Source organism: Asterias rubens, chromosome 6 (genome assembly GCF_902459465.1).
Source record: "Asterias rubens chromosome 6, eAstRub1.3, whole genome shotgun sequence".
NCBI classification, from domain to species: Eukaryota; Metazoa; Echinodermata; class Asteroidea; order Forcipulatida; family Asteriidae; genus Asterias; species Asterias rubens.
Window position 1 is genome coordinate 6271626 of NC_047067.1, and position 19356 is coordinate 6290981.

The window sequence follows — 19356 nt, forward strand, 5'->3', positions numbered from 1 at the left end:
GTGAAATTGGGCAGTGGTCGACCCGGGGAAGCTAACCGAACGCACAGGGGTCAGACCTGGGGCCAATTTCATAGAGCTGCTTAAGCAAAATATTTGCTTAAGCACGAAAATAGCTCGCTTATTTTACACATGTTACTGGCCAAAATTTCATGCCATATACATTGCTTATGACTAGTATTTAGAAGTTGTTTACTTAGCATAACAATTGAGTGGAGTCTTGGCCGGTAATCTGATTTTACTAAGCAATGAATATTTTGCTTAAGCAAAATTTTGTGCTTAAGCAGCTCTATGAAATTGGGCCCTGGGTGGACCCGGGGAGGCTAACCGAACGCACTGGGGTCAGACCTGGGTGGACCCGGGGAAGCTAACCAAACGCACTGGGTCAGACCTCGGTGGACCCGGGGAAGCTAACCGAACGCACTGGGTTAGACCTGGGTGGACCCGGGGAAGCTAACCGAACGCACTGGGTCAGACCTGGGTGGACCCGGGGAAGCTAACCAAACGCACTGGGACAGACCTGGGTCGACATGGTGAAGTTAACCGAACGTACTGGGTCAGACCTGGGTGGACCCGGGGAAGACCGAACGCACTGGGTCAGACCTGGGTGGACCCGGGGAAGCTAACCGAACGCACTGGGACATACCTGGGTCGACATGGTGAAGTTAACCGAACGTACTGGGTCAGACCTGGGTGGACCCGGGGAAGACCAAACGCACTGGGGTCAGACCTGGGTGGACCCGGGGAAGCTAACCGAACGTACTGGGGTCAGACCTGGGTGGACCCGCTGAAGCTAACCGAACGCACTGGGTCAGACCTGGGTGGACCCGGAAAAGCTAACCGAACGCACCGGGTCAGACCTGGGTGGACCCGGGGAAGACCGTACGCACTGGGTCAGACCTGGGTGGACCCGGGGAAGCTAACCGAACGCACCGGGTCAGACCTGGGTCGACATGGGGAAGCTAACCGAACGATCCAGATGAATTGTTAAATATTGTTGTTGTGCTTGTTAACCCTTTCGGCTAAATCGTAAACATGTCATAGCTTAAAGCCATTGGACACTTTCGGTACAGAAAACATTTTAAAAGTTCACAGATTTACAAATAACTTACAGGGTTTACAGAAGGTAATGGTGAAAGACTTCTCTTGAAATATTTTTCCATGAAATGCTTTATACTTGTTGAGAAAACATTATAACATTATCAATTCTCGATATCGAGAACTACGGATTTATTTTAAACACATGTCATGACACGGCGAAACGTGCGGAAACAAGGGTGGGTGTTCCTGTTATTTTCTCCCGACTCCGATGACCGATTGAGCCTAAATTTTCACAGGTTTGTTATTTTATATGTAAGTTGTGATACACGAAGTGTGGGCCTTGGACAATACTGTTAACCGAAAGTGTCCAATGGCTTTAAGGAAGCGAAAACACAATTGCAGCTGAAATACTGAATACAATTATAGAATTGTGACGCACAGTAAGAGTTTGTCACGACAAAGATATTTAGCTTGAGGACCTTTGCAGATTATTTTGTCCCTTTGAAAAGTATAGGTAGAATAACAAGCAATTATCAAAATATTAAAAATTAGCACTGCATGAAAAGGTTGTCTAACTCTGGGCCTTTCACAATTTTAATCTTATTGAGCATGTGCTTGTCAATTTGATTCCACTGTTATCCCCTGTTGTAAATAGTTGAAACAAATCAAATTGCCTCCTTTTAGTTTATGGCGTGTCCGATTTAATACTAAGCTGCTTTGCATGTGATACGATCGAAGCGAAGTAGCATGAAAGGGTAGTTTAAAGGCAGTGGACACTATTGGTAATCACTCAAAATAATTGTTTGCATAAAACCCTACTTGGTAACGAGTAATGGGGAGAGGTTGATGGTATGAAACATTGTGAGAAACGGCTCCCTCTGAAGTGCCATAGTTTTTTAGAAAGAAGTAATTTTCCACGAATTTGATTTCGAGACCTCAGATTTAGAACTTGAGGTCTCGAAATCAACCATCTGAACGCACACAACTTCGTGTGACAAGGGTGGTTTTTTTTTTCATTATTATCTCGCAACTTCGATGACCGATTGAGGTCAAATTTTCACAGGTTAGTTATTTTATGCATATGTTGAGATACACCAACTGTGAAGGCTAGTCTTTGACAATTACCAATAGTGTCCACTGCCTTTAACCATAGACCAAATAACGTTTTATTCTTAGCAAAGGAAGCAAAGGGGTCGGGAGCGACAAATAAATGTATATTTATAATTGTATTGTTATTTACTAAACTCCCAAGTGGGAATTACGTAAATTTGATTCGGGATTGTCATGGTACTGTTGTGTCAACCCTAATTATACGGGAGACAGTGATTGAGATTTTATAAATTAGATTTTACTATGATTGTGTGAAAGTTTTAATTTCACAGCCAGGGTTCATCTGTATAAGCCTTTATTGTATTTGCTCATTTTTGTGTATAAATATTATACAATTTCTATAAAACAAATATTAAATGCACTGGACACGTTTAGTTATTGTCAAATACTAGTATTTTCACTTGGTGTATCCCAACATAATGCATAGAGTAACAAGTCTGTGAAAATTTGGACTCGATTGGTCATCAAAGTTGCAAGAGAATACTGAAAGAAATAATACCGTATAGTTGTAGATTAATGTGACTGTGTGCTTTCAACAGGTAGAAATAAAAGGCTTCAGCTGAAGTCTTTATTGTTTGAGTAGAGGCTACATCTTACTCAAAAACTACTTTACCTCACAGAGAGAGAGCCGTTTCTCACAATGTTTTTTTTTTTTACGTTCAACAGCTCTCCATTGCTCGTTACCAAGTAAGTTGTTACGCTAGCAATTATTTTGAGTAATTACCGATAGTTTCCAGTGCCTTTAAATACTATAAACATACGGTTTATTCATAATGTTGGGATCCACCAAGTGAACAAAATTTTACAGTTATCAAATGTGTTCAGCGCCTGCAAGTGCAAACTTAAGAACAAGTATATTTTTAATTACTATATCAGATGATGCACCCATTTCTCTTTTTGCCTAGTTTCATTCTGTGTGTGTTTTAAAAGAGTGTACTATGTTTAAACAAAACATGTTTACATTGGTCATACTCCGATGGATGCTGTGTATGAAATAAAATTGTATGAAATAAAATGTTCTATCATCCTGTCAGCACCTAAGTCGTGTACCGGCCCTAGTTAATAATAATCAATATTAAGAATGTTCAATCAAAAAAAGTTTAGATCCAGACTCTTCACCTATGACTATTTACCACTGTTGATAGAAAAACAATCCATCGATGCATTAGTTTATGCACTGAAGTAAACAGAACTAGTTGATAAAATTAACACAACTGACGTGTCACTATCTGCTCAACTATACATGTCGGTAACATTATGATTGAGTGGTTGACCAACTGGACGCGTTCGACTGAAATACACTCCACGCACGCATGATTTAAATCACAAAATTAATATTGTGGAAAAAAAGTTCGGCATCTTCGTGCCTTCTCGCAAATGGTTTCTCTCGGTAACGACGTACGGCCTTCAAAGAATCAATTCGTTTGTTGTCCCCCACCTGTGCAGGAAATGAAATTGCCACAGTTTGGTTAGTGCAATCACGGAAAACTAATTTCAAACTCCCCTTGTGTATGCGGACTGCAGAGTTACTCGCGGCCTGTTATAAAGATAAGAACACAATCTTTGTTTTTGCAAAAACAAGCGTTACTACATTTGATTTGTTCAAATAACACAAAAAACTCACGGCATTCAAACATTGAACAAAAATAACGAAAAGCAACATAATTGGTTAATAATTTCCTACGCAAAACAATCTCTGGGGGGGGGGGGGGGGGGGGGCTGGGATCGCACTGCGTGATTGGACAACCCTGAATGTCAGATCCACTCGGGGTGAGCTGGTTTCTCTTATTCGTTTTCTCAGTAGTGTCTGCATGCATAAACCTGATGTGACGTGTTCAGACATGCCCTAAAAAAATAAGCAAAAAAGCAAACCGACCGTTTCGAAAAAGGTGAGGAAACTGGGTGGACCATTTGATGGATCCAAGTGCACACTAGCGATACCTTTTACCACAACTAGGCTGATTTCAAATGCTTTGCTTATGCATAGTGGTAGTACAAGTTATACAAAAACATCGCTCATAAACTCGCTCGAACTTGGCGTTGTTGTTCTTATGATACTGTAGCTGAGAGCTGAGATGATAGATACATGAGATAAAGTGCATAGAGAGTTGAAGCACCCGTTGATGCAAACAGGTACATCTCGTGAGACACACGTTTCTCATTTCAGCGTCATTAACAATTTTGACTGCGATGGACAACGCTTCATCATCATCGTACGTGGACGAAGTACCGACATCGGCTCCTGCGGTATTCGATAAAAATCTGAAATTCACTCTTCGGATTGCCATCCATACCTTAGTCATGATATTAGGAGTGCCCGGTAACAGTTTGATCCTCCTGGTGTACAAGAACAAGAGACAGAAAACAAGCACACACATCTTCATCATGACTCTGGCTATGGCTGATCTATCCGTCTGCCTGATGAGGGTGTTGGACATAGTGTATGAGTATTGCCGTGTGATAGGTACCACAGAATACATCAAGGCTATAAATCTACTTCGGCCTTTAGAGTATACTGCAGTCGGTACCACCATCATAATCACGGCTCTGATAGCAGCCGACCGCTACGACTCCGTGTGCCGTCCGCTGAGGCGCTTCTTCGGCCGAAGACGGGCTAAGATTGCAGCATTAGCGTCACTGGTGACTTCGCTGACCGTCAATATCCCTGCATTGATTGAAGTGATTATAGACTCAAGCGGTCAACTTTTGATAGTGTTAGTCCTTGCGTTTCAGCTTATTGCCTACTTGATAAACGTCATTCTGATTATCGTCTGCTACAGGTTGGTTCACATCACCATTCGCAAACATGTAAAAGTTGGTATTGCATCCTTGTCAATGGCAGGAAGAGCAAGAAGTGTTGCATCAGCCTCAACCCCAAATAACACCAACAGACTGCCGCCCATCAATCAGCTAGGTTCAAGTACATCTGCTGATGAGACCGGTACCAACAGCGGCAGGGAACACAACATTGCGTCCATATCAAGCCGGTGTGCTCGCATATCACCGTCCGAGGCAAACGCAAAACCTAAGACATTCGGAAACAAACTGGGTCTCCGAGTCATGCCGAAAGAACGCGCTCCGGCCTCTGTACTGCAGCGTAAAACGACAAGGATGCTCTTCATTACGAGCGTGGTGTTTTTGCTAACGTGGTTGGCCTACTGGATCTTTGTCGGCAAGGTGGTGGCCAGACTATTGGGGGTCGGAATCGATCCAATATTCAACGCAGTAACAGACGAGGCGAGAAGTTTAGTGTACGTAAATAACGTGTTCAACCCGTTGATATACGGGTTCTCCAATTCACGGTTCAGGAAGGACTGCCAGGTCATTCTCCGCAAGATGAAATGTTGTTAACACTCGCTTGTTGGTTCACAGGTTTTCCTCATCACAACACGCGGTATTCGTTTCCTGTGTTGCACCGCGTTATTATTCAGTAATACGCATCTTCGTTTTGTGCTTGTTTGAATTAATATTAACTCATTGGGGACCGAGAACAAAACAGAAACGGGAAAACAATGAGTCTCCACAGGGGAATTCTACAGACGTGGGTACTCAACACGGAACTTTGTGCGCAAAATCTATGGGAGGCTCTTAAGGGGACAAAGAAACGAACAAAAGATGTCTCACACAAAAATAGAAGATGTCTTCAATGTGGTCCGTTGTCACCACACAGCAAACATGTTTTGCTGTAAACTGTTCAGTATTACATTCGCAATCATTTCTACATCATATTGCCAAAAACAAAGGATTCCCGAGGACCATTGTCAACATTACAACTAAATGTATAAATACTTTTCTTGTACCAATTACTTTATGGACCATTTAAAAAATGCAACCCTCCCTATACTCTGAAAATTTAAAGAACTTCCGTCCACTTTGAAATTTGAAATGTGTGTCAAAGTTGTTGAGATTGTTAAAGTTTCAACCATTTCTGCAAACAACACTATATAACGTTATCTATGACAACACCCATATGGTGCAAATTTTAACACCCCCAGTTTTTGTAGTGTGGCGTTTAGTAGTCTGCAAACCATTTAATTCTGCACACAAAAAAGCCCCATATAAAAAAAAGCTCTCCTAAGGGTTTAAAATGATTTTGTTCGTAGTCTGGACAATTTGTTTTTGTTTTTTGTTACTGTTTGATCATTCCACAGCATTTAACACCATTGATCATGCCTCCTTTTTTAGTACATCGTATTATAGTGTCACAGGATCAACTTTCAATACAGTCACATTTTTGGGTGACAGTACCCGCACGATGAAGATCACTGGTGTCCGGTCTGCTTTTGTACTGCTACCTTTAGGCGTTCCCCAAGGATCGGTCCTCGGGCCTATGTTTGTTGCACTCCATGTTGCCTCATTGTTATTACACGTTCTAAAACCGGCCTTCAGGTGCATAAATGAACGTGGATGACGAACAACTTTGTCTGACATTAAATTTAAACAAACCACAAAATGAAGGTTCATCTCACCAGTGTGCCGAAGTACGGATCATTAAGTCCCTGATGACTATAAAGTCAAACATTATCGAGTTCTCATTTTAGCTCCAAAACAACATAAGTATAAAGTCAATAATCATCACATCCAATTCAACAGGGACTTTACTTTTGCCTTAACATGTGCACGAAATCTTGGAATTAGTTGAAAACAAGGTTTGCTTATTCATGCTTTAGCGTGTTATCAAAACAGAAAAGTGTAAACACCATTCTGAAAATCTTATCGCAAGAGACCGCAGCGACCATCATCCATACTTTGATTTAACCGCTCGCTTTGACAGCGGGAACTCATTATAATCCCTAGTAACTTAAAGGGATTGTATACGTTTGGCAACTGGAACCCACTGTTAGTTTCAATTCTAGATGAATTACACTATAAGCGAAGCGTCATCGTCTGCCATATTTGATGAAATTTGCACGCATGCAAGGCTATCATTGGCTAAGAGCTTGTGCATAGCGCGTATACACGTATTCACTTTTGCAGTGTATACATTAAACACGGTTCATGACGCTTAGGGTAATCCATACATAGTTCAGGTTTATAACCTGTGAAACTCTCAATTCAAAAGATGGTAGCGTTTTTTCTTCTTTTAATATTGCCGAAAATCAGCAGCGTCTTTGTCGACGCAGGAAGAACATCTGCAGTTGAATACAATCTGAGAATAATGCTTCTATAATTCAAACAGTGGATACAAAGTGAACACCTATATTTTTCCATCATCGCAGCACTTCGAAGTTAAACGTTTTTCAAAATGCATTACTATCAAAATCAGCTACTTATTATCAAGTAAGTTTGCTAAATTAAGTTTGGATTGCCATTACTTTTCAGATAAATTACCAACCCTTGAACAACCAGCTCAACACAAAGCTTCATAACTTGATGTCGTTCGCGTTTCAAGATCTAAAGCTACAATATCACAACTATTTACTAGAGAAACTAATTAGTTCCCCATAACCGACAGAGAAATCAGACACCGTTTTAACTTATTACTTTTACATCTCATAATGGTGTAGCCCAAGCTCTACAATAGAAATCGTTCTCGTACCCTACATCCCTTCCGGGCACTCTTAATTCCTCTGCAAAGTCCCTCTTAACTTTACAAGGATATGAGGATATCATCAACATTATGGCGATAGTGCCTTTTTCGCCTGCGCACCTAAACATTAGAACACTTTTGCTGCAAGGAAGCTGCAGTTCTTTCAACCTTTTTAAAATCTTGCTTTAAAGGCAGTGATAAAGCCTTTTTGAGACACAATGCTACAACAACGCTACAACACTATTAGGTTTGGATAAATTTGTGTTAACGCCCAAACCAAACAGTATACTCCTATCACGTTCGCCATACCTCAAAAAGGCTTATTGGTAATTGCTAAAAATGGTATGATCATAAAACCTTACTTGGTAACGAGTTATGGGTAGAGGTTGATAGTATAACACATTGTGAGAAACAGCTTCCTCTGAGGTCACGTAGTTTTTGAGAAAGAAGTAGTTTTCCGTGAATTTGATTCCGATACCTCAGATTTAGAATTTGAGGTCTCGAAATCAAGTTCTTGAAAGCACACAACTTCGTGTGACAAGGGTGTTCTTTTCTTTCATTAATATCTCGCAATTTCGACGACCAATTTTGAACTCAAATTTTCACAGGTTTGTTGTTTTATGCATATTGTGGCGGGACCGGGGGGTGGGGCCAAAAAGTCTGGTCTTGTTCGACGGGGACACCGGCCCCCCCCCCGGGTTAATTATCGCACCCCAAAATATATTTATGAGCCCTGGTGCTCAGGTGAGCGGCTACCCAAACACAAGGGGGGGGGACTAATAACGAGCGGCGGCTAAAGCCTGCGGGCGGTTCGTTTGGTGGAGATGTACCACCACCTAGACTTAGATTAACCTCAAATTATAACAGAGCAGTTAGGAAACCTCAAATAACCTCACGAGGATTCATAGGTTCCAAGGCACAATTAAATGGTTTATTTCAAGTACAATAATCAATAGATAATTCACAGGTTTATAATCACAACACAACCCAATAACCTTGCCTTATAATAATATCAGGCCCTTAGACAATGCAATCAATAAATGCACTAAACCTCATACACAAGTTATACACAATTGGGCCCAAGTGACAGGTGAACCTCACACCTCATACAAGTTACACAATCTTCTCAAATACAGACTATGTCTCACACGGCGTAACTTCTAACCCACAAAGGCTAAGCAGGAGGGAAATTCCCCAGGAACCTTCCAGCGATAAACAGTGTGCCTCACCGAACCACATACAAGTCGTGAATTCCCCGGGCTACACTCAACCGTTTTCTCTACCCGAGATGCGGTTATTCGCCCCACACGACCTCAGTATCCGCAGTTCCAAACTTTCAGAAGATAGGTAATTGAAGTGATGAATTGTCAGGTACTCAAGGCGCTTAGGTACTAAAAGGCGCTTAGATACAAACTTTCAGAAAGATAGGTTATTGAAGTGATGAGTTGCGAGACCGTACATCTTATAAGGGTTTACAAGGTGCTACGGCGCATACAGCAGCCACAGCCAGTAACTCCGGGCGAACCCCTTCTCTTTCCGAAAAGTGCACTGGGTTCTTTTACAGGCGTTACAAAACACATTGGGGCAAACGGCATTACGTCCAATCCGAAGGACGAACCAATGGTTATTATAAGTGTCTTGCTTATTTTATCACGGCTGGGGAATGTCTCTTGATTTGTTCACTTAATGATATGTATAATTTAATTATATATTTCTATATTTTTGCTTGTTATGTATTGTATGTGCAGATCCTCGGAATAGGGTATTGTACAACATATAAAGATGGCACACTATAAATGTGTATGCTATTATTACCTTGTCAGTCTGCTGCCACCAAGTGTTCACTCACTATACTCATTGTTAAAAGCACACGCAACGGGTAGCCCTGGCGGCTCTACACTTTCGTACTGCTGCACAAAGGAAGATTCCTATAGGGTTAACGCAAAGGGCAGAATAGTAAAGGTCTTATAGACCGGCTTTTCGCAAATACCGCGTAAAGCTTGGAATTAGGTGCATTGTGGTCTTGCTGGTATCCAAATTTGATCCATATATATCCCACAATGCACCCCATTCAACAGTCTGCGCTTGCGCATTGGTATTTGCAATAAGGTCTATGACATCACTAGGGTGAGACGAATTGCGAATGTTAACCTATTTCATGAGTTGATTTTACTGACAGACTCTCAGTAAAAAACTATACTCAAACTACTCTTTCACATCAGCTGATAAACAAAATGTGTCAGACCCAAAAGCACAAGCAAAGGGTATTAATAAAGGTCTGATCACATCACTAAGTTGAGATGACTGTGAACGTTGACCCTTTTTCTTGAGTTGATTTCAATGCCAGACTTTTAGTTACAAACTATACTCAAACTGCTATGTCATATCAGCTTATCAACAACAATGTGTCAATCTTGTTTGCATCTGTACATGACACTTGTACTTAAAAAAAAATCACCCTGAAAAAAAGGTCTTCTCGCCAAACTGCCACCCGTACGTTATGATTGACGTCAAGCTTATATCACAGTGGAAACAACATTTCTCTTTTTCCCTTAGGATCTGCTCACGACAATAGGTAAGATTGAAAACATGTTTACAGATATCACGCACCATAATACGCACCTAAAAACAAAAAGTATGGTCATGGTTGAATCCCTAACTCGAAATGTTTTTGCTTGAAATTATCTTATTTTGACATATATGAACACCATGTTTAGCACGTATGAAGGTAAAAAAAAAAACTGTTGTTTTGTGCCGTGACTCAGCTGACCGATTGAGCTTAAACCCCATGCGAGAACACTTTCTAGTGCTTTTCTCTCTTGCTATTCTATGTTTATGTTGGGCCACACCAAGTGTTGATACTAGTCTGTACAAATAACAGACAATCTGTCCATACTGTCCATTAAATACTACTTTGTCTATACTTTATCAACCAACCAACTGATGTACGGGTTCTCCAATTAATTTAGTTGGAGGTTTAGGTTAAGGCGGCAAAATGTACTTTTGTCATCCGCCCCGCGATCACTCATTAAAGATCATTCCATAGGCAAAGGACATTCTTCCCCACCCCCCTGTGTGAAGTTGGTTGTTATTATCTTATGGTGCTGAACTCCTCGCCTGTTCACAAATTCGCCGGTAATATATTCTTATTATTTATAAAAAGATCTGTTATAAATGTACATTTTCATTAATTTAATCATCGCATACGTTCGTTAAACCACCTTGTTTCATTTCTTTGCATCATCTGAGAAAGCTCATGCGATTTTGGATCTTATTGGATCGTAGCAGACCTAAATGATACCGAATGACGTCTGACCATTGTATTGTCCGGGGTTTGATGAGAGCAAACACAATTTTCTCCTCGATTATTCAAAGGATTTTCCTCTCAATTTGAGCGAATACTATTCTCAGTTTCATTTAAGTACAATGACATTTACATGGAGGTAATTTCCCCATAAGTTTGATCAAACTATTAGGGTTCAATGTGATTTCGTTTTCCTCGTTTTCCTGTTTCTTATACAGTATCTTTCATTTTCCAATTAGGTAAATATTAATTTCTTGTTATAAAAAAACAAAAAAAGACGTGTCAGCCGCAGGTTCCCTTCTGACTAATTGAACAGTCTTAGGTAAACCACACATAATCCTCCTCCATCAGAACAGTCTATTCTGACAACCGATGTCGTGTATGTACTTCAAATTACACTTAAATGTGAGTACTCATTTAGCTTGAATAAGATGTTGTTTGAGTGATTGAAAACGCTAACAATAGAAGGTCCTAAAAAACTTTCAGTTTCTCCATACATTTTCATGCAAAAAGACAGCCTGTTTCACTCACATGCTTGCGTAAGCAATTTTACCTCTGCAGTTAAAGCAGTTGTTTAGTTTAACTTTGAGTCTTGCGAATGTATAAAGCCTATTCTATTTTAACGATTGCTATGAAGGCAGCTACATACAAAGGAAGCCATGTCGGGACGCGAAATTTTTTGTCAAGGAAGGTAAAGGCCAATAGATTTGCATACACGCTCCCATTGGCTGCCACGCACTTGACGTTGAATTATTCATCAGTGGGAATTCAGCTATTGCCTTAATACACAACCACGAAGTGTGTGTGTACCATGTATGCACTGTATATTGCTCTATGGTGGTAACGTAATTATGGCTGCAATACATAAGAACATGGCTCCAAAACACTGTCGAGATACAATTTCTCTTTGATGACTCTGCTTACCGCCAAATTCTGCGCTTAGGATCCTGTTTCTCCGCTAATATGCAGGCAAGTGCCAAATTTCTGCTAGAGTACAAAATCCCTCGCTAACCCGTAAAACGCTGGAAAGAAACAAAGAATTCCCTGCTTCCAAGCGTCGATTTCTACCCTTGCGGTAAAGCAGTTGAAATTATGGGCTGCCAGTGCTGACGTGGAGCAGGCACTTGCGCACAAGCCAAAATCCCCCCACAACTTGTGAAATACTCTTGAGGTAAGCACAGAATTCCCTGCTTCCGCAAGCGTTGATTTTTTGCTTACGGCAGCATGGAGGTAGCAGAGCCAATTGAGCGAAAACCCCATCATGGGACTTCCCGAAATAAGAGCTGTTTGCAGGCATATCACACTACTGATGATGGAGCCAAGGTTGATGCACTGCCAAAACAGCCGCAGTCAACTGTGAATTATTAAAGTTTGGAATTCAAATCTAGTGTTTTTTTGCAAAGTTCAGATAATTGCTATGACGTGAGTGGCGTTCGTTCGCGTACGTAGTGTAGGCCACACATTGTGTATTTTACTTTTAGGTTATTGCAGCATAGAGCTATATGAATTGCAGCCATAATACGTGTACAATCATCTTCCTCCATGGTATGTACCACCATAGAGCATGCTCTATGGTACACACACAATTCGTGGTTGTGTATTAAGGCAACAGCTGAATTCCCACTGATGAATAATTCAGCGTCAAGTGCGTGGCAGCCAATGGGAGCGTGTATGCAAATCTATTGGCCTTTACCATCCTTGAAAAAAAAAATCGCTGTCGGGACTCCCAGTAAAATCCCTGAAGGTGACGGGTACAAATAAAATAGCCGCCAACAAAAATAAAAGGTTGCCGCCTTAAATTAAAAGAAAGAAAAATTCGCAGACAAGAACAACTATAAGTTTAAGCGAATGTTATAGGCCGTTTAAATTGCACTCTAATAACTAGTCTGACTCAGAGACTCATTTGAAAGCTATGTTTATAGAAAGAAGGAGACAGCAATTTTGCTCATATTAAAAAAAGGCTCCATGTAAGGTCAAATTAATTTCAAAAACACTTATTGAGCTTTTGTAAAAGCTAGCGTATTCTTTCAAGACAATATATGTTTTGATTCGAAACACTTCTCCTTCAGTCCTGCATACACTCATAGTGACCAGGCACATACCGTAGTAAAGCGGGAGTATTGTGCACCTTACTTGGTGATAGCTGGTGGGAGGAGGAAAGAGAATAATTGGATAGCCTGAACATTTGACGTCACACTACGAGGCTAAAAACTGTCATTGATTCAAACAGTTTAAGACAAAAACACTCACAGTTGAACAACAAGCCGATAAAAAGGAAGGGTAATATCAATAAGCATAAACATGTAAAGGTTGAATTACAAAGAACCACAATTATTTATATACAAGGTTTATCATTCACAAAAAAATAGTCTATGAAGTTGACAACTCAATATAGCACAACAACTTTTATCTGAGCTCATTCCCTGTTCTCTGAAAGCCCGAGGTGGTATGACGGAGAACTATTAGTACATGCCGTTATTTGAGTAGGGCACCCTCGGTCAGGGACCTATGCATGTTATGTAAAGAGGTGCCTGTCGGTTGTTTCATCGTGGTTATGCCCAAAGGATAGTGGCATGGCTAGGTCAATGCACAAAGGGATGTTGTTTGACAACTCCTGTAAACGCTTGACTAGCAAACTGATCAATCCGGTAAACACATGACAAAGTCAAACAGTTTGGTCGATTAAGTTTGACATTTTGTGATAATAAGCAAACACAGGAAAATGTCAAACAGTTTTGAGTTTGACATGATGTGATAGTTAACATAATCCCATACACATAGATTTTACATTTAGAGTGCTGCAAAGACTGTAGCCCCTTTCTTCATTTTCACAGTCACTCCGTGTTCAGTCTTTAGACATCACACAGGTGAAATTTCGAGAAGCTAGCAGTTCAATGTTTTAAGTATACAAGCTGATTTTAAGTTGCATCTTGTTGCAACTCTAAGAAACAGAGAAGCTAAAATACACACGTATTTGTGTCAAAAAACTACCGTGGCCATCTGTAGAGTGTTACCGCTATTCGTAACAAGTCGAGCTATGTACTACGTCTATATGGAGTTCCTTATGAAAATGTGAGTGCACTTTAGTTTTGACTATCGAAGCCTGATTTGGTTTATCTACAGAAGTATTAACACTGTTATTGATCCATTAGCAAGAAGATGGAGAACGAGTCATCGTTTCAATACATGGATGAAATATCACTATCTTCAGCCCAACCAAATCTGAAATACACGTTAAGGATTATTGTACACGTTCTATTATTTCTCATGGGAGTGCCCGGTAACAGTTTGATCATCTTGGTGTACAAGAACAAGAGACAGAAAACAAGCACACACGTCTTCATCATGACTCTGGCTATGGCTGATCTATCCGTCTGCCTGATGAGGGTGTTGGACATCGCAGCCGAAGCCTTTCATTTGGCAGGGTACCCTACCCCACAAGTTATCCATCTACTACGGCCGATAGAGTACACGGCGATAGGCACTACCGTAATAGTCACCAGTCTGATTTCAGCGGATCGCTACGACTGCGTCTGCCGCTCACAGAGGCGGTTTTTGAACCTAAAACGCGGCAAGATAGCAGCGTTGGTATCGCTCGCATTATCAATCGCCATTAACGTTCCTGCAATCGTTGACAGCATCGACATATTGTTCACACTCGCTTGCCAGTTCTTGACTTACCAGATCAATCTTATAATGATCATCGTGTGCTATAGATTAGTTTACATAACAGTCCGTCAACATACTCGGGTAGGTACTGACTCTACGTTACAAGGATCAAACGATGGAAACAGTTCCACAACTACAACTACACATGCATCAAGTACTAACCAAGCCACAGTGTCAGTCATTGTTGATCTAGATCCAAGCAAAGCCACATGTGCCGATGTTTCCAAGAGAGGGAACCACCATACATCCTCCTTAAGCCGAGATAACCCTCCTCCATCCATCGTCACGACAGACAGAGGTATCCAAGTTGGCCTTTCCATGCTTTATACCATAGGTGCCTCACACAGCGGTACCTCCAACCGGGTTGCAGACGCTACCCACCGTACCCAAGTCACGCCAAGAGCCCACGCTCCTGCATCCGTACTACAACGAAAGACAACAAAGATGCTCTTCATTACTAGTGTGGTGTTTCTGCTAACATGGTTGCCATATTGGATCTACGTCAGCTCGGTGATAGCTATTACTAGTGGGTTACGGATTGATCCAATACTTAGATCCATTTTAGAAGAGGGTAGAATCTTGGTATACCTGAACGATGTTGTCAACCCTTTCATATATGGATTTGCAAATTCGCGGTTCAGGAAAGATTGCAGGGGTGTGCTCAGAAAGTTAAATTTCTGTTAAGCCTAATTTTGTTTTTGCTAGTTACACGGCTTTTATCACCCTGTATCAACAAATATTCACGTTTTTCATGTTGCCATATGAGTGATGACCAACATTGGTATTGAGAAAGACCAATAACCTCAACATTTGTGAACCAACACATGAAGTAACGGATGTCAAAGTTTAAGCTTAATTGGCCGTCGGAGTAACGACAAAATAGCGGGAAAAACAGTGCTGGTTTCACCTTTTAAACCATCTGAGAAAAACAGACTGATTGTTTAGATAATATCTCAAGAGAAACTGCAATAGTGGATATCTTCACCATGATCCTCTTCATACCAAGTACGTTTCGTGTAAATCTACGACTATAGTCTTATCAATGCTATACCCACCCCTTTTGAAAATAAAGGTTTAGTTTCTGGAAAACTTCGGAAGATCCAAATTTATATCAGATTTGGCCGAAACTTTACTTTTGTACCATCGTATTTATCTCACGACTCTTGAGTATCACAATTGTTTATTTGCTCAAAACGGTTAAGAAGCAAAAGAAAATCGTTTACAATATTATTTATGAAGAAATTTTGAGTGTCAAGTTTCTTCTCCTTTCAGTTATTCATATTAGCCAATTAAAGTCACCTGGAAGTGGTATTTTTTCAAACTAAAGCTTTTGTCACTAATATATGTGTTTTGATGAGTGGAATGTGAATAAACAGTTAACTAAGGTTTTAAAAAAATCAGTTCTTATGTTATTTACAAATTTAAGAGTAGACCCCGACCCGAGAGAGCGCTGTTCGTGACGTCAATCGAGGCAGACTTTGCATGTAATGCGTATATAGTAAACACAATTGCAAAGTACAAGTACGGACCAAGTCGTGAGTTTGTACGTTTCAAATTTTTTTTTTCCGGCAATGCCGACCAGGTGTATTGCTGCTGAATGCAGAAAACACTTTTTGAAATGTACCAACTCACGATTCGGACGTACATGTACTTTGCACGTGTATTTACTATACGCATTGCAGGCAAAGTCTGCCTCGATTGACGTCACAAAAGGGGTAGGCGGAGTCAGCCCCCAAACAACTTTATATATATTTTAAACATATAAATCGTGACAAACAATTACAAAAAAAATTGTTTTATTGTTCGTAAGCATATACTCTTATGTTTGAAAGAAAAACAATTCCATTTCCAGGTGACTTTAAGAATCCATCCAAAATAGGCATCAGATTTAGTGTCTCTGCCATTAATTTGGTTGTTTAACCCGAAAAATGTCGACCAAAATCTAATACCAACGGAAAATGTACTTTTCCTGTACACTGTTTCTCTAGTAAACACCGCAAGTTACTTCACAATAAATGAGCAGTGGTTGCTGTTAAGAAATGTTATAGTTTTCTTTGTAGTAGGATAATTAAATAATAGTAGTAGAGAAATTTAGAGAGTAAAAATTAAAATGACATGCCGACAAGGGCTTTGTTAGTGTTTACTTTAATCGTATTGTCTGCTCGACGAAACTAGTTGACTGTTTTGACAAGTCGATTGCCCGAATGAAAACCACCATGCGTGCTACTTATTTAAATCGCAAACTGATAAGCGGTCATTACCAGAGCTTGCCTTATGTTGTGAGTAACAACACAAATAAACGTCCGTTCTGTAAAGCCTGATAACATGCAAATTGTATGACAACCATGACAAGAAATATCTTACAATGTTAAGAAAACGTAAATTCAAAGGGTATGTGTAATTGATTATGTAGGCCTACACCATGCTATCGTACGCCTGTGCGTCAATTCTGCTGTCATTTGCCGTCAATATACCGTCAGTCATCGTCGAGATCTCGGACTTCGACAGTGACTTTCTGATCCTGTTCTTACTATCGTTTCAAGTAATTGCATACGCTATGATTATCATTTGCTACAGACTGGTCTACATAACAATTCGGAAACATGTTCAGGTGGATGCCATATTGGATCTTCGTTGGAAAGACACTCGCTCGCGAATTGGGAATCAGAATCAATCCGGTATTTTACCTAATAACAGACGAGGGGAGAATTTTCGTTTACGTAAATAACAATGTCAATCCAATCATATACGGCTTCTCAAATTCACGGTTCAGAAAGGACTGCAGGATCGCTCTTGGTAAGATTAGATTATTTTAGATTGGAGTATGTTGTTCATTGTTTGCTTGAACATACACGGAACGTTATTACAAGGTATGTCGAACATTACGGTTTGTCGGACACTTTGGGCCGGACGTAATGGTGTGTCCGAACAGGATATGACTCTCGTTTCACACACGGTGGCGGAAACGGTATATATATATTAGCTAGATATGTCCATATATAAAATGTATTTTCATCGAAGTCTGAACCTCATAATGTATGGAACGCCCAAGAGACATTTAATCATCGGTGATGATCTTTTGCAACCGGTGATCAAATTTGTCATCGGTGGTGGTCCTATGCGATCGGTGATCCACTTTAGCGAGCGGTGATAAAACACGATCGGTGGTCCATTTTAGCGATCGGTCATGCATATTCATGATCGGTGATGGTATATAGCGATCGGTCATGCATATTCACGACCGTTGATGGCTTTTTGCAATCGGTGGTCAACTTTAGTGATCGGTGGTGGCTTTTTGCAATCGGTCAACTTTAGTGATCGGTGGTGGCTTTTTGCAATCGGTCAACGTTAGGGATCGGTGGTGGCTTTTTGCAGTTGGTCAACTTTAGGGATCGGTGATGGCTTTTTGCAATCGAAGTTTGAAAATCGGTTGTATAGTTCTTGAGATATGGTCCCACTTCCGGTTGACCCGGAAGTAGAGGTCAACATGGGGTCGCGGAAACTGAAACAAGTTTGAAATAGGTTGTATAGTTCTTGAGATCTGGTCCCAATTCAGGTTGACCCGAAAATAGAGGTCAACATGGGGTCACGGTTTTCCAAAGTAAAACTTTAAAAGGAGTCTATAACTGAAACAAAAAATGGGCCAACTTCCGGTTGACCCGGAAGTATACTTCTTGAGATATGGCGCTCTACTAAGATTTACTAATTAAATATGCAAATGAAGATCACAAGGTTAATTAATTAATAATTTAATACAAAATTACGTTTAGAGTAAAGCTTATTTTCAAGCTTCAATTTTATTTAAGATTTTACTCTTTTATCTTTATAAACCCCCCCCCCTAAATTAAGAACTGTATACAGTACGTTTTTCGCTTTTGATTCAATTAATACGTGCCTCTCCGTTTATTACAAGGAAATATTTGTATAATACTTTACCTAGCCTTTTATAAAACGTGTTGAGTGCGTCCCGGTCTGTGTTTGTCCATCACATTCATGATGCACATAATATGTGTTTTCCATCAAAACGGTTTTTGTGTGGTCATAATGTTCTCACCTCCGGGTCTGTTTACACAGGGCTACTTGTATGATTTCAGATTTCCCCTTACACACAAAACTATCGGTAGAGACTCTTGTTCAAAAACATTTCCCTTCACTGAATATAAATATTTGTATTTCCCCGGCATACACCATTTCCAGAAGACGACAACCAATTGTGGGACATAGATAACCCTTCCACACCCTCTCCTACCCATTTGTTATTATTATTATTATCTTTTTTAGAAAGAGCTGATTAATTTGATGTGTGTTGCGTTCCCCCTTACATAGTTATAAAATGGTACTCTTCTAAAAATGTTTGGCAAGTCAGTCAACCCGCTGGTGAGTGTAATTTATTCCTCCATGGTGGTGTGAACTAGAAAATAACAACAACTAATATCCAGAAATCTACACAATCATAGGTTTTGAAGTAGGCCTGCACCGACCGGACGCAAAATTCGGATATCCCAAAACCCCATCACCGGTTGCAAAAGTTAACCGATTGCAAAAAGCCACCACCGATCCCTAAAGTTGACTGATTGCAAAAAGCCACCTCCGATCCCTTAAGTTGACCGATTGCAAAAAGCCATCACCGATCCCTAAAGTTGACCGATTGCAAAAAGCCACCACCGATCACTAAAGTTGACCGCATGCAAAAAGCCATCAACGG

At 40.4% G+C, this 19356-nt stretch overlaps 2 protein-coding genes across 2 annotated transcripts; both read left to right on the forward strand.

Annotated features, from left to right (window-relative positions):
* Positions 1 to 4338: 4338 nt before the first annotated feature.
* LOC117291304 (cholecystokinin receptor type A-like) lies at positions 4339 to 5499 on the forward strand. Its single transcript, XM_033772941.1, has one exon. The coding sequence runs from the start codon at positions 4339 to 4341 to the stop codon at positions 5497 to 5499; it is 1161 nt and encodes a 386-aa protein (XP_033628832.1).
* Positions 5500 to 14141: 8642 nt separating this feature from the next.
* LOC117291305 (cholecystokinin receptor type A-like) lies at positions 14142 to 17554 on the forward strand. The gene is made up of 2 exons (XM_033772943.1): positions 14142 to 15181; positions 17263 to 17554. Exons 1-2 carry the CDS (start codon positions 14142 to 14144, stop codon positions 17465 to 17467), a joined length of 1245 nt encoding a protein of 414 aa, XP_033628834.1. The 3' UTR covers positions 17468 to 17554.
* The last annotated feature ends 1802 nt before the right edge of the window (positions 17555 to 19356 follow it).